Source organism: Centruroides vittatus, unplaced genomic scaffold (assembly GCF_030686945.1).
Source record: "Centruroides vittatus isolate TY-2023 unplaced genomic scaffold, ASM3068694v2 contig_2696, whole genome shotgun sequence".
Taxonomy (NCBI): Eukaryota; Metazoa; Arthropoda; class Arachnida; order Scorpiones; family Buthidae; genus Centruroides; species Centruroides vittatus.
In genome coordinates, this window is record NW_027121716.1 from 1,063,840 (window position 1) to 1,091,506 (window position 27,667).

A 27,667-nucleotide genomic window follows, 5' to 3' on the forward strand; every position below is an offset into this window, starting at 1 on the left:
GACCTAGTCTCTTATTTTAGTACGTTTGACTACATATGACGTGTTTTACTGTTTTTCGTATACGTGTTATTTCATCCAGTAGGAGTGGCTTTATTTTATCTCTATTAACAATTGCCTAATCACATAATAATAATAATAATAATAAAATTATTATTTAAAAAAAATTTAATAGGTATTAATGATAGTCTAATACAGTAGGTAAATAGGTAATTAACTGTTGATAGGAATTAACAAATAAATGTAAATTACACTAGTCATACGTGTTCTTACCTTTTATTAACACGAACGACAAACAATAAAAAAATTGAAACTTCCAACTTCAAAACAATAAAAAATTTGTATCAATATCATATTTAAATTAAAATTGAAAAAACAGTTCAATTTTTATTTTTTTATTTGAGTAGTTACAGCAGCTTAATCCTTTTAGCTACTCCAGTAAGCCTATTTAATCCATTATTCAAAGTAGTGTGTTATAATGTAGAAAACATTGTGTTTAAAAAAATATATATTTGAAACGAAAAAAGAAATGACAGTAGACTATTATATTAATGTTTTTATTTTGGCAAATTTAACAAAAATTTTCTCAAGTTTAATATTAGATTATATAAATTATGAGAATAATTTTCTCAGCTTGAATACCTAAATTTACAGAATAGCTTTAATCAGTTAAGTAGGTATGGAAAGCTGGAATAAACGGGTATGATCTCTCCCAAACTTTTAGCTAATGAAAAATTATCTAAAAATGACAACTACATATTTCAATTGTTATATCTATATTAGGAGTGTATATGATATTTATCAATTACGTTTCTACAATTAGTTATAACTATAGCTACAGGATAATGAAAATTTGAAAATTTCATTAGCAAATAGCTAATATGCAATAACGAATGAAATTTAAAAGTAGACATTGCTAATTAAATTTTAAAATATATTCTAAATAATAAAATAATTGAACTTTCTATAATTAGGTTTATAATAGAGTATTGATGAAGGAGTACGAAAATAAATTGTTTTATAATATTTTTGAACTGATAAAATTTAAAATATTCATTTGCAATTTATAATACTTTTATAGAAGACAAAGAAAATAGAAAATCTTATCAATCAAAAGTGATTTAATTTATCGAATGATTCACTTAAGAAAGATTTTAAATTAAATAGAGTGAACCATCTTTTATAGTGATTTCTATGTACTCTAAGCAGCTGTGGACCCCTTTTATGATCGCGGATATAGATCACGAATATGTCTTCCTTGCACGCAAATAATCGTGCTTATATAATTATTCATGTAATGGGTTATGGTTTTCTCAAATGCAGTCATCATTATCTGTAAATATCGATTTGCTACATCAGCTTTCGAAGAAAAACTTCGAAAAAATTAAATAAGAAGTGGAATTAATTATCAGATTTATGCATTTATTAAAGATACTTATTTTATATATATAACGTTAAAAATTTTACTTTTAGTTCTCGAAATTTGTGAAAATATAATTAAGGGTGTTTAAATATTTACACATGCATACTATTAACACGGAATATTCCCCCGGAAAATTTTTATATAAAAACCAGTTGGCAGTTTCTCAATATTTCGATATTCTATATATAAATATGCAGTATGATATATAGATACAAGAAGGACCAACTATTTTTTGTCTATATAAAAAAATGTTTGGCCTATTTCTTAAATTCGAACTTTTACTTTAGAAAATTATTAAGATTTTAATAGCACGAGGGGTTTACAACAAAAGAAAACGTATATCAATACTTTTAATTGCTTAATAAATTATTATTTCGAAAGAAATTTGAATTTTTAAGAAATTGTAAAGACAAAATAAACAACGAACAAATAATAAAACAAGAAGAAATGTAATCTACTTATATTTTTGAAAGTGTATATATAAATATGTGAAATGACTATTTAAATACTTTGTTTTAAATTAATATATTTGTAAATATAGGTAAAAGCATTAGGTACATAATATTGCGTAAATTAAATATAAAATTCAGTTCTCATATTTTAATTATTTAATTTTTTTAAGATAATTTTTAATATGAATATTGCTAATTAACTAGTTTGTTAAGAACAATAGTTTAAATTTTGAACTGTAAGTAATAACTTAAAATTTTCCTCTTAGGAAATTAAAATTTGTAGGAAAAATTTTTTAAATAAATATCTTATTTCATTTATAGATTAATCGTATCTTTTATAAAAGATTTATCTACGGAATTAGTAAATTGAATAACTATGTCGTTTATCAATGCTTCGTATTAACAAAAAAATAATATATTGTCTTAATGATGCTTTGTATTTAATACTATTACTAATACTATTCTTCATAATCTAGTTTATTATTTAGTTAAGAGATGTCAATTTTACGACGACAGTTTAGATAATCCGTCAGTATTTTAATGGGAAATTTTTAAAATTTTACTTTTAGATTATAACAATTATTTTAGCATTGTTAACTTATATAATACGTGTCTATATAATATTATGTTTAATAAAATGATTATTTTTTCATTTTGCAGATCGCAGATTTTTAGTTGCTAATGCTCAGATTGATCTGTATCCTATTATATACTGCAATGATGGATTCTGCGAACTGGTGGGTTATACTCGAGGAGAGCTTATGCAAAGATCTTGTATGTGCGAATTCTTGCACGGTCCACTCACAAGCACACAAGCTATCGGAAGTATCCGTGAAACTCTGGCTGTTAAACAAGAACGACAGTTGGAAATATTATACTATCGAAAAGATGGTAAGTCGATAAGCAAGTTTGATATTGATAAACTGCATGCAAACTTGGCATACATTGGAAAAGACGTTGGATCCAGTCCAGTATAGTTTATCTTTTGAATGATATCTGTCTGCGGGAAAAGGCATAGAGTTTTTGTAGATGTATTTAAATCGTTACAATCTGTACTTGACACAATTGTCTAGTTTGATATCAAACAACAATTAGTGCTCTATTGGATTTTCAATAACAATATTAATTACTACAGAATTCAATTAAGCATAAAATGAATTCAACTTTTTAATTTTCCAATTAATTTTTTATGTTTTTATTAAACTTTTTAAACTTTTCGTTAATATTAATGAGATATGGTAAATTAATTTTATAACACATTTTTATGGTTTCTTACAAACAAATAGTTAATAAATTAAAAGACACTTTTTGAAATTTTAAAACTTAATAAAATTGGAAATTATTATGTATAAGCCTAGTTTATTTTGTATAAAAATTCTGATTACGCTTAAAGCTTGCCCTCGAACTCGAATAATAACTGCCCTCGAATAGTAACCGCGTATAATATTTGAGGATTTAAATAAACGTACAATATACAGTAGGTGTACTTTTTAATTATTATCTTATAACTGATATACAGTCAAACCTGTTTTTATGCGCTCTTTTTTATGTGCGATTTTTATTTGTGCGATTTTTTTAATGCGAATTTTTAATTTGTGCGGTATAGTTGGCGACTAGTCTCGTGCGATTCGTCATGTCTTACGTTGACTTATTATAGCTAAATAAACTTATTATAGCATAAATGCACTTAGTATAGTAATATTATTGCATGAATATGCGAAAAATGAAATAATTTACTTTTTAAGTCAACAAAACACCACCTGGACAAAAATATGTAAAACAGACGATAGACCAGACGATGCAGTCAAGTGCTGACATCTGTTGTCAATAAATTCTATTTCGTACGGTTTTGAGTTATTTTCTATGTGAGACTTTTTTTATGCGGTCCCTGTTGACCGCATAAAAAAATTATTTTTTTAATTGTGTTGCGAAAACTATTATTTACAGCCATTCGTGAAGTTTCGTGAGATTTTTTTTAATGCGTTTTTTTTAATGCGGTCCCTATCCCCCGCATAAAAACAGGTTTGACTGTATATGAAATAACCACCGTTATAAAGATACCAGTTGCCATTTCAAGTATAATTTTTTAAATTAAAATTTTCATAAATAAGTACTTAAATACTATATTCAAATACGTTACTTTAATAACGGACACGAAAGCGACTCTGGGCAAAATTTATTTTTGAACTCCATCAATAAAAGAGCGATGGAGGTAGAGTTGATTTGTTTAGGTTTACAATTATATGAACATTTTACGCGTAGAAACGGACCTTGAAACATACAATAAAAATAGTAAAAATGAGTACAATAGTTTTACAATGAATTGAGTTGGTTTATTTGTTTATAACAACGCCACACGTGGCCGATGCCTGCCAGAAGTACTTTCTCTGGGAAACTGGCCCCTATTTAAGCGTTAAAAACGTTAAGAAAACCCGAAAAAATCTCCACGTAGCCAATCCGTTGGTGAAGCGCGAACCCACGACCAACTACTAGTGTTCAGTGGTTTTATCCTCTCAGTTACTGGTGGGTTTTTACCATGAATCGGAAAATTTTCCTGCAAAACTGCTCTCCTGCTACTAGCAGCACAGAAAACATCAATTATAGAAGAGAAGTCTAGTTCTGCAACAATGTTTCAGAGAACACGATCAAAAGTGAAGAAAGTCTCTCTTGACAGATTGTTGATTAGCAGCAGTTCTTGCTTAATTTTTAACTTTAGAAATGGTCATTTTCTAGATTCAACAGATACCGATACAATTAATACTCGTATTTTGAATAGTTACTTATTTGATTATTTAAGTACTAAAATACACTATAAAAATTTACGAAGCTCTACCCATCGTCTTTTTTGTCTTCTTTTAAAACTATTTTCGCCCTGTGTGTACTAACAAGACCGTTTTGTAGCAAACTCATTATGGTCAGGTCCACAAAGATGCTTTGTGTGGCGAGGAATGGGGCCAGACATATCTGGACAGACCACTCTCCGAAGAAAGTCTCGATGTTTTCCACCCATCCGGATTCGATTCTGGGCCCTCAGAACAGTAGACTGTCTCTTCCATCTCACCACAAATCGTCTCTGTGCAAAGGAAATAATTGGCACTTTCGAACAGAATCCGCAGAGAAAATATGTTGCTTATACTAGTTGCGACTATTCTATAAATATGCTTTTAGTATTTTATAAAGTATTTTTTTTATAAGATGTATAAAATATTTTTATGAAAATCTATCGATAGAAAATTTCATGAAATATAATTAATTAAAATTAATATTTAATTAACATTTTTCGTGAATTAAAATCTTATAATGAAGTCTAAACTTTTTTTTTTTGTAATTCAAACCGAATTTTTATTTTTATGGTGAATAATTTACTATTAGAATAAAATCGTACCAGTCTCAACTATGTTAACAATGTATTGATTTGTTACAATATCTAATAACTAATGGCAACTCTGGTAACATTCTCTGCCATGCACATAAAGCGAGAACTTTTGTAGTTTTCGTGTTTCGATGTGATAATTTTGTACAACATCAAGAAATACAGCTGATACAGTTAAACATAGAGTAGAAACAGTTAATAACCTCATTGGAAGATATTGTAGATGGAAATTTGTTAAATCAAAATGCATTTTCCACCTTTGATGACATTTTGCAATATCCAATGTATGCAGTTTTTCAGGTCTCTGTTACAATCTGAAATTGAAGCTCCTGCTTTGTTAGAACAATTATATCCGCAAATACCTCCTGTATCTACTATAAACTATTGTAGATTCAAAATTCCTTTGTACAAATCTAATATTGCTCAGAATATATCTATTCATAAACTGGCAGCACTCTATAATTGTTTGAGATGACAATTGGATTTAGTTAGTTCTAAGCGACAGTTTTGGCAGTTATTACTAAAGTTCTTTAATATTGAACGTTAAGATTAATGCAGAAATTGTGTTTTACATTTTTCACTTTATTTTTAATAGCTCTACCCGGTGTTATGTGGAGGAACGATGTTTAATGTTTTCATTTTTATTATGTTATATTCCTTTGTATGTCATAACAGACCTGAAATTGGGGCTTCCTGTAGGTATATTTAGTAAATACGCCTAAATAAAATACAGTATTGGTATCCTAAAAATCCAGAAAATACACTTTAATAATTTGTGTGTGGTAAATTTCCCGATTAATAATGTGAAACAAAATGAAATAACAAAAATAGCAACAAAATTGCAAAAATGATTAATATTTTTTTATTTGTTGAACAGTCAAAATTAGAAAAAAATGGTTCCATCATGCTTAACAATAAAAATTTGCATAATCAATCATAATAATATAAGTAAATTATATAATAATAATAAAGTACAGATGTGTACTTTACATAAGTACGTGAATTATTCTGTAAATCTATAAATTAGAAGAAAGAATAAATATAAATCTAAATTTTAGTACATTAAAATTGCAAATGTTACTTACATCATGGAAACGAAGTGAATACTAAGTAACCTCATATACAGTCAGTTGTTTGTTTTGTACAATGTACTGTATATCATCATCTTCTGTTATTGTTGTTATTTTCCTCCCTTCACTCAGCAAGCGCCGTATTCTGAAGCAATAATACAGTTGTTTGTTGTTTTATTACATATAATTAAAGATGGACCAATACTATCCGCGAATTCTGGAATACTCGAATATTCCGTTGATAAAAAATTATTGATAAATTCGAATAACAGGATAACTCTACCTCTATTATCACGCCATACGTACAGTTACGGTTACTGATCCAGAAATACTCAAAGAAAGATTAACTCAACAATTTAAAATATTTGAATAATCAATAAGTACTTTTGGTTAATGTTATCTATTGTTCCAAAATGGCGGCTCGTCTCTGATTCAAGGAAATAGAAGAAAGAAAACAGTAGGGACGCACGTTCTAACCAACCTAACCTATTCTAATAAATTACCATAATTATTACCAACCAAATTATTAGAATATGTTAGGTTAGGTTAGAACGTGCGTCTCCACAGTTTTCTTTCTTCTGTTACCTTGAATCAGAGACGAGCCGCCATTTTGGAACGATAGGTAACATTAATCGTACTTTTTATTAACATGTGCACGACGATGACATTGCGGATAGTTCGATAAATCATATTTAACGTCATAAAGGCTTTTAAAACAACGTTTTAAAGTTTGAAAAAATAAATTTTAATTATTTTTTTTTTGTATCAACGGTATCTTCTTGTATCTGCCACTGTATATAGAGCCTCTTCAGTAATACTGGATTAACTTGTGAGAGGAAAAGTAGCAGACTACATCCTGATTGTTTTCGAATTATTGTTTGCTTAAATAAAAATCTTCAGTAGAGAATGAACAATTATTTGTTAATCTATTATAGTTGAGTACCCAAAAAAAGCTACTTTAAAACTCAAAGTCAAAATTAAAAGTTTGAAGTTTCTTTTCATAAAATTGAATAAACTGTTTGATTTACTTTATCAATTTATTAATGTATTGAAATAAATAAAACAAGTTAATAATTCATTTAATATTTATTATTTAACTAAATAAGTTACATAAGGTAATTAATTTCACTAAGTATTCGAGATCTGGTTAATACTCGAATTGGAGAAAAATGATATTCACCCATCTCTACTTTATTATTATTTATTATCTTATTAAAATTCATTGCATTTCTGTAAGCATAAACGATTGTACAATTTTATGTTGAGAAAAAAGGGTCTAAAATTAGAGTTATTGCTGATTTATATTTAATTTTAACGTAAATTAACGTATAGAAATAATGCGCACTTATTGATGCCCTTATTAAAATGTATAATTTATATGTAATATATTTTAATTATGCTCACTTAATTTGAAAAAAAAATTTAAAAATTCTGTAGATTTTATCATCAATCTCTAAATTAATTTAATACTTAATAAGAAATCAACTTGATGGTAATTATTGTGTAAAATTTTCTGTATTTGCTTGTCGAAATGAAAATAATTCTAAAATAAAAAATATCATTAATACAATATAATTTTTTAAATAATTAATAAGATAAATACATTTCTCAAATATGTAAATGTTAATTATAAAAATAAAAGTTTTTATTATTATATAAATTATTTTATACAGCATCTTTTTAATAATTAAAAAATTGAACTTTTTTTCAAATTTAAAAAAATAAATTCAAATTTATTTTTGAAAATGTCGATAATATATTTCGTACTTAAAATGTTATTTTAATAAGATTTCAATTTTTTATTTTAAGAAATAAACTAATGTTAAGTTAAAGCTAGAAATTAAACGAATTGTTAAATTTTTTAATAAAAATTTAGTTTATAAAAAATTCATTGTTTTTTTAAATATAAATACATTTTTGATAGTACAAATTGTTAATATTTAGTGTTGTTTAGCGATGTTAATTTTGGGAAATTTGAACAGTTTTAATTAATTTTCATTGCTTTGAAATAGGAAATCTTTAAAAATTCAACCTTATCTTCTAGAGAAATATCTTCTCGCTTCCGTTCATTAGGAAAAGTAGGTTTATATAATCTATTAAAAGATCTAATCAGTTATTAAAAACTTTAAAATAAATTTTTATAATTCCATTAACTTTTTGATTATAATCTTTATTGGTTATGTATGGATTTCCTTTTAAAAAATAACCTTATATAAATTACTGTAGACAAACTAAAATATTTATATTATAAATTATAAAATAATCTGTAAAAGTTATACAAAATTAACACAACTATTTATAAAATTAGTTAAATTAAAAAGGTAAAATTTAGTTTAAAATCAGATTAAATTTAACATTAACCAGTTGTGAGTGACGAATATAGGCTAATCTTTAGATTAGAACAGTTAAAACATCTGTTGAACTAACTAAAAATAAGCATTCTTAAGTTATACGAATAACATATTACAAATGGTACAAATAAAATGTTCTTAATAATTACAAATAGTAATAATTTGCGAAATTTATTACTATAATATTTATATTTTGTATAGTTGTAGATTAAAATCAATTTTAAGGAATCATAGTGACAGTTGCCATTTTATATTATATATTACGATATATTATCAGATATAATTTAATAATTTTACATTCACGGTAATGCAATTTGCTTGGTTGGTGAACCCAGGATACAGATCTTAGGAAGTGATGAGCCAAGCCAAACTTTAGGACTATAATTTAACAAGACTATGTGATTTCCCGGTAGAGCTATTTTTATTCAGCTTCTTATAGTACCTTACTTCTAAGATTTATAACCAACTTTCTTCAATGAAATATTTTCTTTTCCTCTTTCAAGTATGTTAAACTTAATTTTTATTAGGTAAAATATTGCTAAAATAAAAAATGAAGCTGATATTTGAAGTTTAGCAATTAAATAATTATTATTTTTAATATTATCTTTTATTCAAGAGTATATAAATTAGTCTAAATACGGAAATTATATTAACATTATTAACTCATAAATATCTTAATCATATCTTAAACGAGTCACTATAAATTTTCGAAAAATATAAATAAACGTCAATAAACTTTGTATGAAATAAGAAAATTTATATATATATATTTTTATTCATCTAATTGTTTAGAGACGTCCATAATTGAAAATTTACTATCAATTCATTTAAAAACTTAGTACAATATATAATTTACATATTTATCTCTGCTTTGTATGCCAATTTTGACAATATTTTAAATTGAATGAATATTTCATATCGGCTTAGATAATATGCAAGAAACTATTCATATGATAACGTCTAAATTAGAAATGCAAATATTGAATATTTTTATCCAGTTAAATTTCTTTTCCTCTTTCTAAAATATATTTAAAGATTATTATTAAAATATAAATATAGCATTCTGTTTGATTTAGAAGAACAGTAGTAACTTAATTCCTCATCAATTGAACATTTTAACATTGTAAAAAACAATATATATATAAGGAACTTCATTAAGTTTGCAGAGAATATTTGAACATTATTTATTGTTATTAAAAATTATTCTGATCTGAAAAATATATTTAGCCTATTGTGAAGTTAAAAATTGCAATTTTTTACTTTCATGATAAGAATTCGTAATGCTTGTTAAATTCTCAAAATGTAATCAGAATATAAGTATATTAATCACGAAGTATACGTTATTCCGTAATCGAAAGCTTTTTAAAATAGATTTTTAAAAATAAAAGTTATCATTTTATAACATTTGAACTTTACGAAACGTACTAATGCATTTTATATATATTTATAGATACTTCATTCTATATATATTTGCTATATAACCAGTTAATACTATTCAACCAGTTAATATTCTATTTGGCAACGAAATCATTTTCATACGGTGAAAAATATTTCGCGACCTTTTATCTAAAGGGATTAAAGTGACTGTTTGTTTAATTTTTCATATTCTATAAATAATCTCTGCTCACAAAAGGTAACTGGATGGATATCGAATTTCAGCAATATTTAAAACAAGCAAATTTTCGGATAGAAAATTTTTGTCTTCCTTTCTTTATCTCGTTGATGGGATTTTGTTTATGAATTTATAAATTTTATGTTTTATTTTCACTTCAATTTTATTTTTCATCTTTTGTTTGACTTTGATTTTTATTTCTGACTTTTTCCATTTTTGATTTCCATTTCCTCTTTTTTTTCTTATTTCTTCTTTTGTTTTTCTTTCTATAGTTATTACATCATGTTTAATTCTTTTTCATTTCCAGGATTTCCAGTTTTATGCTGGATTTTAAATTTTATCTCATTATTTTTCTTTTATTATGATGCATTTATTAAAATTATTTTCTTAATTTGTTATTTACAATGTTAAATTGCCTTCTTTACACAATCATAATATGTATTTTTGTTTCGGTAAAGACTACTTTTATACGATAAGACATTTAATTTTATTATAGTACCGTGTATTTAAATAACCTGTCTTAGTATATTCCATACACATTAGGTGTAATGATAATATATATTTATTTGAAGGATGTACAAATTTATTATCATATCTATATAAGTGAAAAATGCTTGTAACACAGCTACCGGGAAGATATAAAAATAATAAAATAGGTATCATCTACAAGAGGTAAAAAGTTTAATGTCTGTCGTCATAGTAACGCAGAAATTCATCATCCTCCAATAGCCAACGCCCCCCGAGGTTAAACATTGATACATACACCACGTCACGAATTTCAAATCTCATAGTGGGTTGTTTAATCTGTTAAAAATTCAATAAATATCACAAAGAGATTTTTTATGTACTCTGATTCGATTAAATCTATATGCACTGAAATTCTCTTAATGATTTTTAATGTATTAGTCTTTACAATAAATTATTTTTAATCAGGCAATTAACTACTTAATGCAAATCCCGCAAAATTAATTGTGATAAAATAACTTTCTGCAACTTACACTATAATGACTAAATTAACATATTGATCAGTTCAAATTATTTTTATATAATTTATTTGAATTGTAAATTTTCTATTGAAAATCTATTTAGAATTTTTAAATTGATTTAGAATTTTATTACGTTTCTTAGTATTAATAGTTTAGAAAGAAGCACGATAATATATATATATATATATATATATATTTTAGTTAAAGAATATCGTTTAAAAATTAGATAATATATTCAATTTAATTAACTTTTTAGTATTTTTATCTAAATTTATTTATTGTTTAGTTATGTAATAAAAAATATTTATCTGTCTTATAATCATTCGTTATAAAAATAAATAGTAAATTTGTAAAATAAGAACGTGTATAAATAAATATTGTTTAAGTAGTTTGTACTGTACATAATTTTATAGTTTATCGCATTTAATGCATAGTTCTAAAAATTATTATTATATAGTAAATTTATATTAAAAAAATAATAAATTGCATTAAAACCATTAAGGATTCCTATACATATTATGAAAAAAATTCAATAATTTTGTACGTTTACAATAGGAAATATGTAAATTGCATATAATTTATAAATATCATATGCAAATTATAATAAAACCTCGTTTAACGAGTGCCTCGCACAACGAGTATTTTGCATAACGAGCAAAATAAATTGTAAAAAATTACCTCGCTTAACGAGCAATATTTCGCATAACGAGTAATGAGGAGAGGGGGAAGTCCCGAATTGTACACACTGGCATGCTCCATCAGTCTGTGTTTAGCACTCGTTCCGCTAGCATCTCAGTGTCGCTTGTGATCACACATTTTTCCAAACTTGTGTTCACACATATTACTTATAAACATCAACAACCATAGCCCGTTATATAATAAACACGCCAAACGATATGCCAAATTCTTGGGTCATTAAATTTAATGACCGATTCCAAATTAAATTTTAGAAATGTCTGAATTAAAAATTAACTATGTATAATTATTAAATTCAATACAAGATGGAAACATAACTGCCTACCTCTAGTCAAATTAATTAATTTCTAATATTTAATTATAGCCTTTACATAACCCAAGAATTTGGCATATTGTTTGGAGTGTTTATCAAACATATTAGCTGTGATTTTGTTTTGTTTCTGCAAATCGAATTCTTATTCCAGGATGGTTCACTCCGCGCTAGAAGAAATGATGATGATTCACGCTCCTTAACAGTGTATATTGTACAATTTTCTTTTGAATAAACGTTATACATAAAACATTTGAGCATTTTTTTCGTCGTGGAATGCATTATCGTATTTTACATTAATTTCTATGGGAAAAATTGTTTCGCTTAACGAGTGTTTCGCACTACGAGTAAGACTCTGGAACGAATTATGCTCGTTAAGCGAGGTTCCACTGTACTTTATACTAATTTGTGATTAATTTTTACACAAATTTTAAATATTTTTTTTATTTATATATGTTCGGATATACGATAGTGATATGTATACTTGGCATACTTAAATACAGTAATACCCCGAACTTACGCGATAGGTGGGACCGAAAGATAACCGCGTAAGTCGGGGTATAATTTCGCACATAAATACATACAAATTATTTTTAATTGGGGCCGGAGACTAAAGAAAACAATAATTTAGAAAAAAATGTTTAATAAAATCTTAGATAATACATATGTATAACAAATTATATTATTAAAATCGTAAACCGAAGTTATTTTGATGTAGAAGGCTTCATAAAATCGAACAAATTCGTATGACGGCTCAAAGATTGTTTTTCTCCCGCAAAATTTCCTCGTAGCATGCTAATAATTTTTTAATTTCTTGTTTTGTAGAAGAAATGCGCTCTTCGTTGGAGTCTTTATTTTCTAAAATTTGTAACCCCTTTTCAATTGAACTCTCTTCAATTGAACAGTCGCTTAAGTCTCCGTAGATATAACAAACACAGAAATAAATAACACAAAATAAATTGTAGCTATGCGTCGATTCCGCGCGACATGTCCGAACATGTAAGCTGAACAATAGTGTGTGGGGGGGAGTGAGTGATCAAGACTTGCGTGGCGCTCAAACAAAAGACGAATCGATGATATTTGAAAATCGCGTAACTCCGGGTTCGCGTAAGTCGAGGTATCACTGTATACATAATTTGCATATGTATTTATGTATTTATCATGCCTTATGTAGTTATATGATATACGATAGAATTGTATATAGAATTGTACGACATTTTACTTTTGAGTAATACTTAAATATTTGTAAATTTATTTTTCACTGTTTAAAGTAACTTACTATAATCTATAACAGACTAGAAAAAGATAAGTTATGTCGGAATTTAAAAGGTTTTCCATACTTTTATCTTCACATTTTTTATGATTACTACTGAAAATTTTTAGCAAAGGTTATCAAACATGAAGAATAATCAAGATCATTCTTCATGCTACTAAATTTGTACTAAATTTGCTTGGTAATACTGTATTATGATACAAATTTGTAAGTCAATATTACAAGAAATTATATTAAAAATGTATGTAAGTTATTTCATATATATATATATATATATAATAGAACCTCTATTAGTCTAACCGAAGTAATGTGGATCGATGCTATCTTGGAACCGAGAACTCCGATTAAACGGAAGGTCACGGCCATTTTGGATTAAAAATTATGAATTATAAAATATTTATATGATATATCATTTTAAAGCCTCTTTTTATTTATACCTTAGTTCTCAGTGAATTTAAGCATATGTAAAAACAGCATTTTTACATCCTTTATAATACGTACAGTACATACAATAGTTTTAAGGATAAAAATGTGCATTATTGTAGATACATTAATATGAATGGTTTGTCTCACATTAAAGTTAAATGACAAAATGTAACAAACAAATCGTTTTGTAATACGTGTTACCGTTTAAACCTTTTTTTAATAAAAAAGTCCTTTCGATGGGCATGACCTACTCAATCCCCTGGTTTCTGAGTACCTGCACAGTTACTTCAGCATTATTTTTCGTAAGCAGGCTGTGTAGTCGGGCTCTATCCATCACCACCAGGACCTCATTGTGGGTTTAGACGAACTCGCGACGAGCATGGAAAAAGATACTCTAGTGCTCACAGAGTGGAAAGAGTTTAAATAAAATTCAATCGCTCGATACAATCGAGGTTAAGAATACCAAGGTATTTAAGTGTTCGTTGTATTCACTGTAAAGCTTCTAAAATTATAAGATAAGCAGTGTTAACTGACAGAATGAGTAACTTCGGTTAATCATGGCGCAAATAACCAGGATTTATTGTGTTTCATTTTTCAAATTTGTGTAATTTGTGATATAATCCATAATACAATTTACTATGTAAACTTTTTGTTTGGTTTAATATTGTATATATAATTTATTTGTTGTATTATATATTCTGTAAAATAAGATAAACACGGGAAAACTAATGTGATTTGCATAATTTTTAACGATCATTAGATCTACGTAAATTGTATATTCTTTTCACGTATTAACTAAGAAATATCCTCTCGTTAATAATAGAGAAAGTATATTATAATGTAATACAGATTCTTTCGTTTATTTTTAGTTATATGTCCAGTTACAAAGAAATTTTCTCAGAATAACAAAATTGATAGATTGCATATTATCTATAAAGCTTACTTCTACAATATTTTACCAAGTTATTTTAATGTCTATTTTACGATAAATATAAAGATTATGTAAATAATTACCAACGTGCCAATTGCCATTTTGCGTGTAAGTTGTTATACGAAAAGTATGAAAATATGAGAAATAAATAAATTTCAATCGAATTTTTCAGGTACTAAGTTCTTGTGCAGTCAGGTGATCGCACCGATTAGAAACGAAGATAATTTTATATGCATGTTTATAATGAATTTTGAAGATGTAACGGATGCTCCTTATCGAAATGAATTGCCGTTATCGCCATTCCCGTCTTCATTGCGAAGTAAGTAAATGTTTATCGTTATTGATAACAGATGGCGTTACTTCACAGTTCGTTTTATCATAGTGTTGAATAAAAATACCTTATACCATTTATGTTTCAATCACACATCAGCGATTTCATCATCAAATTACGAAGGATAATTGTTTGAATTTACAGTTCAAATCATTTTAAAATAGAATAATAAAGAAGAAAATTACAAAAAAAACCTGAAAACGTTCTTAAATACACACTTAAGTTATTAAAAATAATTTTTTTTAATAACGAATCATTAAAGTATACGAAAATAAATGATCGGTAACGTGATAATTTTACATATTTAAAAAGATTAAAAGTTTAATTATCAAGCCGTTGTGTATCATTGAATTAACTTACTAATCGATTTTATTCTGGAAAGGGAATTTTTAAAATTTCCAATTAAAATTGTTGAATTATTAATTAATATATTGAGATCCCGTTTCTGAAAGCTTTCAAATTTTCTGATGGAATTTTTACTGTTAATTTAATATATTTACTCAGTCTAGTTGTATATACCAATCCACAGTTCTTGCAAGATTTCCTATTCTGGAGAAATTATTCACACCGTCCGGAGACAAAGATCAAGCTGATGATTCTTCCATTGGTTCCACTGCATCACCAGGTCTTTATTTCTTTTTTTTTTAAACCTGCCCAAATTTACTGCTTGCTCATTCCATCACCCTTTTTTTATGGTACTGCACCGCACATGCTGCAACTAAAGGACCATCCAAATAACTTGCTTTTCGCTTCTTGGACTATGAAAATTAATTATACGAGTTTTAATAAATATTTTTCCTGCAGAAGGAAATCGTTTCTTCAAATTCTTCAAACGTGGAAGACGAAAAACCATCGATTCTCATGTCGATAAGATTCAAGCTGATGGAAGAGCAATTATAAGTCCAGATCAGGAAATTGTTGCTATGGAAACTATAGCACGTGATGAAATAGATGTGGTCTCGGAGAGCCAAATTAGAGCAATAATACCTCACACCGATTTGACTCACGCAATTGCACCTTCCTATATTCGAACTGGACCAATATCTGCAGGTAATTAAAAATATAAATTATATCAAATTTGAAAATTATAATTAATATTTGTATCATATTTTATCTATTCTAAAACTCTATCTGCATAGATTTAAAAAGTTAATTTTGAAAAAGAAGCATATATATTATATATGCTTCTTTTTCATATATAAGAAAATATTATATATTATATATATATATATATAATATTTTAATTTAAAAAAGTATAATCTATTTATTTTAAATATATGTTAAATTAATTCAGAATTTTGTATAAATTTCATTGTTAATTTTATAATGTGTAAAAACGTTTACATATTAAGCTTATATTCTTAACAAGGCCAAATGATAAAATGTATAGTAAATTTATCGGAGTGTTTACAAGTGTAGAACTATATGTACAGTACAATTTATACTTGAAAATGTTCAGAACTTAAATGATATACGTATATATAATGAAGATAATATATAAACACGATTATAGATAATATTTTAATTTAGGAATTTCAGTTAAATTTATTATGATGTCTTAATGAATGAAATTTATATAAAATATTATCTGGAATGATTTAAGTTATATATATTTATTGTTGAAAAATAATTGGCAGATAATTATTGTACTTAACTGAATTATATTAGAAATTTTCTGGAAGTATTATTAACAATCAAACAATAATAAATTGTAGAATGATACAAACGTTGAAAACGTTAAATATATTATTTAATATCTTCTTAATTTAAAAATTTATTCTCTTAAAATAAATACCGAATTTTTTATTAATTTAATTTAAAACTCTAAAATCGCTTCTAATGCTATTATCAATAGAATTAAGTTGCATATTTTTGGTCGTTTTAAGATAATTATATAAAGAATTTGAATTTTTAAGCGTATCCTCATAAAAAAATACTTTAAAACCTTTTCAATTTTTAAATGTTTACTAAAATAAATATAGGAATTAAGGTTTTGATAAGCTTATTTTTGATTTATTTACATAAAAATAATACGTATTGTGAATTTATTAAAAATCTGTATCTAATAAACAGAACAGCTGCTGTTTATTGAACTTAAAATAACAATAATTTTATATTAAATATTATTGAATTATATAATTTATGCAATTTTTATATTATAATGCTAGAAAGTATTATTTTCACCATTAAAAAAGATGTTTTAGATTTGTTAAGAGAATTATATACATCAAAACATAAGAAATTAGTAGTATAAACAAATAATATTTAACAGAGATTTTAATCAATAAGAAATTATTTAAATTTTTATCAATATTTATATTTTTATTAAATAATTTATCTAATTATAATAAATTTTTACTACATACATTTTCTATTATTTGTGTTTAATTTTCTTTGAAAATTAAATAATTATTTATATTAATAAAAGCAATTAAAACTACTAAAAATGTTTTTTATTTGAATGAGTTTCTTTAATTCCTATAAATATAAAATATATAAAATTGAATTATCTGAGAGTTAATTAATCATAGCTTAGTATTTATTAAATTTATTTGAAAATTTTATTTATTTAAATGATAACATTTTAAAATATTTTAAAGCTTGCAGTGATATAATCTTACATTATATGAAATTATTTTTATGTGCTAATAACTTATCTTTATTTATTATATTTTAAATACCGTTTTAAGTTTACTTTATTTTAACGAATATATATATTTATTAACAACTTCATTTGTTTGTTATATGTATAATAAATATACAGATATACCCCACCTTGTCTTAAAATATTATAAATATTTATAAATAATTTATGTGTAAATAATATGCATGCTAATTACTAATGTTGTCTTTTAAATATTCCTATATTAAATTATAATTCTTTTCAATAATTTTATGAATATTTATATATTAATATATATAGAAAGAGAATGTGATGTAATATTGTAGGCTTGCTTTTAACTATTATGGATGTTAATTGTATGAATATAATTTATGCATGATTTTGCTTGCTTATATTAGCTTATGAATTTAAACAGATCATATCTATCGCTTTAAGATCAATGCAGTAATTGTTTCTTTACTAATTTACTCGATTTAATAAATCATTTTTCTATTGTAAATATTGTTTTGCTTTTAAAACGATAGATACGATATGACTCTTTTATATTGTGGCATGTGTTAATGTTTATGTATTGTGTTATTCTATCTGTCACCTTTTGTCCAGTTAGTCAACCTGATCTCACTGTCATCGAATATGAACACCAACGTCCACGTGCTCTAACCATCGACATTGGACAAGGTGAGGTATTACAACAATTCGTGTTATTCCAGGTCTTTTATTCCACCGTTAAATTCGAGGGTTAGTTAAATCTATCGAATAATAATTCATAAGGAATCAATAGATTACATCAAACAAGAATACTCGTATTTTTTCTGTTCCAACAGCCACTGCGAATAACTTAAATAAATCTTTACCATTGGCAACTTCCGATCCTGATTTGGCAAGATTTTTGGCATACCAGTACGGAAAATCGACATCCATAAGTAATATTGTATCTGATAGTACGGGAAGATGCAAAGAAAATAACAACTCCTCCGCTACGTCTAAATATATATTGAAAGAAGTTCATTCACATAAACCACATGTTGGAGAAAAGGTCGCACAGGTAAAGCTTTTAAAAATTATTACCATCGACAGATGGCAGCACGTATAATGCTATTCATACTTTTAAGTACAGCGTAAAACTCTTATTGCCATTTTCTAATTTTACTATTTACTCATTCATTTTCAAATATCCAAATTATTACAATGCAAACGAGTAATAAAATATAAGGAGTTAAGTGTTTGTTTCGGAAAATAAATCATCGATTTAAAAGTTAGTGCACGATTCATCAAATTATATTATTATTTTAAAAAAGTTATTGAAAGAAAAAGTAATTTGTTGCTTACGTGGCCTACAACTTTCAATAGATCACGAATAATAAAGATCTCAATCATTAAATTCGAATAGTGTTATATATAGGGCTAAGTTTTATTTCCTAATTAGTCTTGTAAAAGTTTAAAAGCAGTGCGGTGCGAGGATGGAAAGAATATATTAATAAATGTAAAATCATACATTTAATTCTTTTTTATACATTTATTAGTCGTATGTCTTAAGCAAATACAAGTATTTATTAATGTCTTATCGTTTAAAAACCCGAAATGAATTGGCAAAATTTATGTAATTTTAACTAATAAATATGAACAAACTATTTAAAGAAGTAATTTTTGCTATAATCAATTAAAAGTAACCGAAATCGAAAGCATATTTTAAATGCATTTCTTACTTTTTCGTACCATGAATTATCCATAATAGAGAAGATCGATACAATTCAATCCGACAAATTAGTATAAAGTTCAAATCATCAACGATTTATAATCGCAATTTTAAGCAAATGTCACTGCTTGATGTATTATTTAGTTAGAAACTTCTCTTAATAACGGAAACTTTTCAACTTTCAAATGACATTACATATAGTAAATTATTTAGCATCTTAGAAAAATCTGTTATAAAAAGATCTCAAATTATGGATTTAAACAGAATATGTATTATACATTCAAAAGATGTCGATTTAGATTTTAATTACTAGTTTGTCATTCATAAGTTTTTAATATTATAGTCATAATTACGTAGTATTTATAGTAGTGAAGTAAATGATAATTGTATTATTAGTACATTTTAATACACAAGAAACTTGTATTTTAAATATTTAAATTTTATTTATTTTAATTTTTTAAAGAAATATTAAATTGTATTATCAACACAGAATTACGTGAGTAATGTATATTGATTATATTATTTAATATGTATACGGAAATTTCATTTTCTATGATTTTTAACTGTTTAAACATTAATTTTATTATGATTGTGATAAATTGCAATATTGGTCTTTTTGATATATGTGAATATCTACTGTATTGTCCCCCATAAGTCGATGTATCGAAATAGTAATTTTACTTTTTCGTATAGTTTGGCTTCAATTTGTTTTCGATTCATTGTGTAAGCTAAAAATAGAGCTTTATCTCTAATCAATATTTTTGTTGAAACTTTTCAGATTATTTAAGTATTTTTATATTTTAAATTATATTATCAAAATACATAAAACACGTTCGCTGTAAAATACATAATATTTTACTGTGAACATGTTTTGTATTTATTGACATGATACAAGAAATGAGATTTTTATATTATATTGTTAAAACTTACAAATAAAATTAATCTTATAACATTATTTTACATTGATTTTCACAAGTAATCATAAAAAAAAACTGTGTATAAATTAAAAATATGGAAAGAACTGTCAGCTGGTGACTATTGAATACTAGAAATCTATGCGGGAGTTCAAAATAAGTAACATTCTGTAATGGGAAATTTTTTACTTTTTTTTCGTATAGACTGTCATCTGTTTAATGGATTTTGAAGCTTTTATATAAATGAAAGCAGTCGCTATATTTAGAATTAAAATTAAGAAACCGACTTTATACTAATCTACATATATTATAAAATATAATTCTATAGGTTTCCAAATATAACGATAAAAATTTCGTTTGTTATTCAGCCAGGAAAAAAAATATATATATATTGAAAATTTCTGAAGTTATTTTTATTTATGTAAATCTAAATAATAGATTTACATATTATTCGCTGTATATTTTAAAATATAATTTTTAGAATAATATTTTTAGTCATTACCTTCTTAAATTTAATATACTTATTAAAAAATTTTTTAAAAATATATTAAAAATTAAGAAAATCTATTTATTTTCTCCCGTATAAAATTATTTATGCAATAAAACATATGTAAAACAATTACTTTAAAATCGAGGCAGAAAATTGTTAATGTTTTATACCGCTGTATGTTAAATATTATTTATAATACAGGAAAATGGATTTTATAAACACTAACTATTAATATATTTTTGCTTTTTGTGAACTATCATCCACTAATAAAGTATAATAACAATTATGTTTACCGTTCAATGAAAAATTGTTAGTTCTGTTTCTTATTTTTATTTGTACGATTCTCTGAATTAACATTAAATAAAAAATAATTATTATATATCTTATCTTTAGATGGGAATTTTCAAAGAAAAAAATGATCTATTGATTGCAGGAAGCATTCGTATTTTTAAATTTATTTTCCTTAGAAACATTTTAAAAAATCTACGGCTATATTCGTGATATTTTTTCGAAACGATACTAATCTTGAATCTTCACAAAGTATTTAATAATTTGTTATAAATTGAGGACAATAGTCTGCACGCTACGAGGAACGATTAATATACTTGGCAGCAGCTTGCCAAGCTTCACATACACACACCTTTATATAAGATAATCCAATTAGCGGTTTATTATCGGAATTATTGATAACTGCCAATCTTTTAATTACGCCATTTAGTATATTATATATATATATATATTTAAGGAAACTATATTTGATAAAATTAGTTTATAAATTAAAAAAAACTAGTCTAGATTTAATTATAATTATGTATTTATTTCTTTTTTTTTCGTATTGAAAAGGTTGAGTTTTATAGAAAACGCTCGAATGCTCTAATGATTCAATTATCGAAATTAACATTAAGTATTTAATATCAGTTGGAGAATACAGTGTTATATGTGACAAATATTTTAAAAAAATAATCTCATTAATATAATGTTAATGTATAAAATCTTCTGAATGTTAAAATTTTTTCGTGTCGGTAATTAAAATATTTTCGAATGAATTATGTAGAAGAAGAAAAAATCGTGTAGCTTTATTGGTGTAATGTCTAACTAGTAATTATATTGTATGAAAATTGCAAAGAAATCGAAATCTGTCGACTTGATTTATGTTAGTATTGTAACATCTAAATTTGGTGCTACATATGTAAAAGGAACATTAATTTTTTTTTCTTCTTTGTAAGAATAATAAATTTGTATTATTACTTATGACGCGACAATTTGATATTTTCAATTGTTTTTATTCTGTTCATTTTGTAATATCTAAATTTATAAACGAAAATTGTAAATATATGCATTTATTTGTAAAGAATTTCAAGTTAAAGTTTTTACTTTCTGAATTTTTATTAAATGTTATGTAAAATTCAGTTATATTTTATGATTTTTATTTTTATTACCTAATAAATTATTTTCTATGAAAACTTGAAATGACATTTACACACATATATATTATTTTTCTCTAAGTCAAGTTACTGTTTATTCTGCAATGTCAGGCAATATTGCAAGAAAGCATGTTTTACAGGTGTTACAACGGTTTATTATATAGATCTGACTGTAATCAAATTACCATTTCTTTACTTTTTAATCCAAAACTTTAGCAATTAACTTTTATTCAACATATAATTGTAATTAAAAATAATATTTTAATGCTTATTTTATTTTTTCTTTTACATAAATATTCAAAGAAAGCTTTGTTACTGGAATATTCGATTAATTGTCATAAAATAATTAGAATAATAACTTTTTAGTTTGATTTCTCTGTGATATGTTAAATTATTAAATCGTACTATATACATATATATAGGTAATAAATAAATGATCGAAAGTATTAATGTAATTTAACTTTATCTCCCTGTTTATAATCTGAATAGTATTTTGATGTAGTATAATTAGATCTAAAACAGAAGTACGTTTTCATAATAACTTTTTTGTTTAAAAATGAAGTGAAAATGGTTTAAATGTTCTTCCGCTAGTTTCAATAAATCTTTAAACTATTATTTTAGTTTTATTAGTTGAAATTCATTAATTATCATCAGCAATATGTAGTAAGAAGAGTTATCAGTCTTTGCGCTGCAAAGTTCAATTATTTCGAGTTTAATTCCATCGACAGTTATTAGTACAATCGAAGCATTGATATGTGAGTAAAAAAATCGACCTTAATACCTCTGAGAGAAAAATATCATAGGATGGAACTGCACTCTGATCGATAGCATCTAGCCTATTTTCAGAAGTGACGTAACTTGCATAAAAAGGTTCAACTTTTATTCTTTCTAGTGAGAAATTGCATTCTCCGCCGAAGTAATTGCTCGGTTACCATTACGAGTACCTTCTATTATCCGAGTACACGTGCTCTCCTGTTCGCTTTTACTCTCGAATTTACCTCTGCACTGGAAGAAGAGACACACCTGTACCTGAGACTCACCTGGCGATGGACGAGGTTGGAAATACGCAGTTGCCAAGGTAACGGGGAAAGTGCGTGTAGAGTGCTCATTCGCCTCAGTAAGTAAGTCTTTATCGTTGTGTCAGTGTGTCTGTATACACTCAAGCTGAAATGATGTTAAAATTATGGTGCTATGTTAGACAACTTGTCAAAGGGACCACTAAATATGCCTTAATATAGTATTCCGTTCGATGGAAATGTGTATGGAATGCTGTACATCAACTCTAACTATGCATCCGAGATAAATCGTAAAATACGGTGGCAATACAAGACGAAGGAGGAGGTGGGGCCGATATGGTCGAACCACCCCAAAATGCATTGGATTTAGATATCGATAGACCCGAACAGATCTGCGAACATCAGCAAGTCTGCATAGACATCGAAGATGAAGGTGAAATGGAAGAAGTGGATTTGGCGACACCAGACCCGTCCAACGAAAACGAAACAGAGGCACCAGAAGTGCCTAGCGGATGGGTGACATCCAACTTGGAATTAATAATGGGACCAAGTTTATTTAATGAACCAACTAGTGAAATCGAATTGTTGGAAAATAGACCTATGGTGGAATTTAATCCCCATCCAACCGAAGTGTACGTTAATGTTGATGAACAAAGTTCGTTTAGTAGTGACGATCGGTCAGATATTAAGTCAAACACTAGAATGGAAATTCAAGCTAGAATAAAAGCACGAAGGAATAGCGTCGTTCCTCAGGTAGGAGTGCTGTTTTCTGAACCCGACTGGCAAATTTCGTTAACTTAACTATCGGATCAGTACAAAACGAATTCAAATTTATATCATTATCTTTCCTCAACTTATTTAAATTGCATGTTTTTACATAAAAATACCTAATTTATAAGAAAAAATTTTTCTTATCTTTTGAAAAGTGTAAAATAATATTCAGTTATCTTAACGACGTAGGAAATTCTTGTGAAGGATACATAAAAGAACATTCAAGTTATACACATTTATAATGTTATGGTGCTTTATATAGAAATAATCATGTTTATTTATCGGACTCTTTAAACTTTCGTTTTCGAAATGGAGCGTAGAGTACCTTCATACTGATCTTAAAACGAAAACATTTCTTTCATTTTTGTTTTTTCACTTAGATTATGGACCGTATGTGTCTTTCTTTTTGATAGTTAAAATTAGAGCAGAAATGATGGATAGTTACGGGTATTATTATAGATAAGATGGCATTGATAATGTCTGCGGCCTGGAGTTAAGGATAATCATTTGACATTCATTTTTCCAGAAATTTATAAATCATATTTAGATGCTTACTTCCTAGTCGATAAATACTTAGCCTGGGGTGTAGTTTTGCGGACTGTGCTTAGGATCGCATATATTATCTATAGGCCTATAATGTTTTCCAAGATATATAATAAAGTGAAAATTTAACAATCTTTATTATCAACTTCCTAAAAAATTTTATATTCAGAATACGAAGTAGCAAATTACAGAAAAATGCGAAGAATTTCTTAATGTTTATTATTTATTTTACTCCAACGACTTTTTAACTGTTTATCTTCTCTGACTAAAGAAGTAACAGCTGAACCATAAAAGATATTTTGATATCTTCGTGTCCTTAACTCTGCATTCTTTGATTTTTATCCAAAATTTTTCGTTTTGGAGTACTATGGACTAGTTGGTGAAATACAAAATAAGTTGGGTATGGTATAGTAATAGACGACAAGACACGCAAGTTTATAATTGGCTAGAGTGCCTTTGATAAATGTACTTAGCTATTAATATATTATAATGTTTCATGTTTGTCAAGATAATTTCTTAACAGAATTTATCACGTTTCAGGATAAATTGTTTATGATAATTTATATAACGAATTATCAGAAATTCATGAAAATTCATTACATGAAAAGACAGCAGTTTAAGATGATAAAGAAAAATCTATATATATACAGTATATATAGCCACTGACAGTGTGGAAACTACTACCCCTAGTTTACCTTACTTTTTGTATGGATTGGGTGTGTCGTTTTACTTCTTTATTCTTATTCAGTCACACGAGAACATGTCAACTAATCTCCTCATAAAAGATGTTAGATATCCTTCATTTTTTATTCAATTTACTTCATTTTTAAATATCTTTATATATAGCTTAAAGTATGAATGATGATTATAGTTTTCTAAGTAAATTATTCACACTCGCAATTTATTTTAAACTCATAGTTAATGAGAAAAATATATATTTACTGTGTTTTTGATGCACTGTAGTTTCTATGATGATTATTATTTATTTAACCTTAAGTTAAGCGTACGGATAATCGGAGATGACCTGAATTAGCACATTTAGGGAGATAATTTTTAATAGAATCATTGTTTGCTTTTTTCTTTATCATATGCAACATTACTTGAAATAAAATAAAATTTCATTTTATGAAAATGAAAATTAAAATGCATTGAAACTTTTTAATACATTTTTTATGATGCAATTTTGTTGAAAGTAAAATAACAGATGTTATTAATCGGATTTTTAAATCAAATGCCGACAGAAATAAGTTTTATAAATTAAATACGTAAAAATTCTACTTTAATTATTTAAGTTATTTGATTTTCTTTAAAGGAGAAATAAATAACTATGTGTATGCGTACTGTACATACATATTTTTTTAATATGATCTTTAAAAAATTATTGTTTTTTAAATAATGTCTATTATATGAATTAACCTATTTACATTTAATGAGAATAAAAACTTTTTCTTTTATCTCATTCTTTGTTAAGCAATGCTTTCACTCGATAAATGAATATGGCTTAGTTAATATTAAGGTTATGTATCAACTTAAAAATTGAGGTTGACGGAAAGAGAATTAATTTATAGTAGACTATGTAATTATAAGTTAGTTTGCAAAAATTTTAATTTATTAAGATGCAACTCACGTTCACACTGCTTCCTTCTCCTTTATTGTTGAGTCAATTATGACATCTCTATCGACATTACCTAGCTACCTATCATTTTGAATGTGTTCGACTTCATCTTGTGCAGCAGCCAATGCACTTTAAATGCCAAGTTCACTGACCCCACCCCCATGCTTATCTCCGGCACATCACTCCCCCACTCAACAGATGGTGCGTTCCATCGATCCCATCCTCATCTTCCGTCCCCGACACCTTGCCGTCAATGATTCGACACACCACGCCCGGCCGTCGCCGGTGTTAGACTCGAATTTCGATGCGGTTACCATGACGACGTCGGTATCCCAGCATCCACCATCGCGGGACATGGCCCGCGTCGCAGAGTGCCGCAGTGGACGCCGTTTGACCCCGGGGTCACGGTGGGTGTAACCGTCCTACAGTCCGTCCCCAGTGACGGGGACTCTCACGTGCAGCAGTACTGGAGGGGGACCAGAGTATGTTCCGTGCCGTCAGGCTCCGAATTAAAGATTGGAGACATCGGGTTAGACGCAGTAGTAGCACCCCCAGGTCCGATCAACTTACACCTGATAACAGTCAACAAACGGTAAGTCCTTAATTTCCATTACATTGATTTGTTGCACATGATTTATATTTACAACTTCTTAGCAACACGGTCCGTTTTTCTACACAACGGAACTGATATACTTCACCCGAATAAACTGCTTCTACATCAAGAATTTCCATCAAAAATCTTTAAAAAATTCGAACCGGAAAAGAATATTTTATCGAGAAAACTATTTTTTTAGATTGAAGCATATTTTGATTTGAAAATACGATATTTAGGAAATCAATATATACATCGGTTTACAGTTTATCTTGTGGCCTGCTCTGCTTTTTGATTTAACCTGTAAAATCTATACCCGTATTCACATAAAAATACCTGTATACATTTATCCATAAAAGACACCTTTTTAAACCATTCATTAAAACATGTCTTAATTTTTATTAATAAACGTACACTACACGCTTATGTGTTATAATACCTAGAAGAGGTAATTTTATAGTACAAAGGCTAATTAAATTTTCTTTTATCGCGTTTTTGTTTTATTGTTTAGTAATCTTTTCTATTCTTTAAGTCTCTTCAAATGTAATTATCTTTAAGAAATAAATGAATAGCATTGAAATGATCCATGTCGGAAGCAGTGATTCTAAACTGTATTGTGATAGAATTGAGTGATGTAAATGAAATGACTACCCGAAACAATAGTGCAGAAAACTATTTTTATATCAAAATCAACAATTTATCTACGGCCATTAAAAATAGATAATATTGCATTAACCATAAGTTCAAAAGTT

At 26.6% G+C, this 27,667-nt stretch overlaps 1 protein-coding gene and 1 long non-coding RNA gene across 7 annotated transcripts in view; one reads left to right on the plus strand and one right to left on the minus strand.

The window, feature by feature from the left end:
* LOC136971740 (potassium voltage-gated channel subfamily H member 6-like) overlaps positions 1-27,667 on the plus strand; it is a 151,353-nt gene that overhangs the window by 8,412 nt on the left and 115,274 nt on the right. For 2 of the 6 annotated variants that reach the window (XM_067266235.1, XM_067266237.1), the window contains exons 2-7: positions 2,533-2,763; positions 15,073-15,219; positions 15,761-15,856; positions 16,036-16,281; positions 18,458-18,592; positions 18,679-18,899. In XM_067266235.1, coding sequence (XP_067122336.1) covers positions 2,533-2,763; positions 15,073-15,219; positions 15,761-15,856; positions 16,036-16,281; positions 18,458-18,592; positions 18,679-18,899 — 1,076 coding nt within the window. Of the gene's footprint in view, positions 1-2,532; positions 2,764-15,072; positions 15,220-15,760; positions 15,857-16,035; positions 16,282-18,457; positions 18,593-18,678; positions 18,900-22,987; positions 24,148-27,667 lie in introns of those variants that run through there. The other 4 variants (XM_067266236.1, XM_067266239.1, XM_067266238.1 and 1 more) reach the window with 4 other exon arrangements.
* Positions 15,705-26,638, minus strand: LOC136971743 (uncharacterized). Its single transcript, XR_010880207.1, has 2 exons — positions 26,336-26,638; positions 15,705-16,275 (listed from the first exon to the last, which is right to left on the minus strand). It is a non-coding gene; the product is annotated as an uncharacterized lncRNA (long non-coding RNA).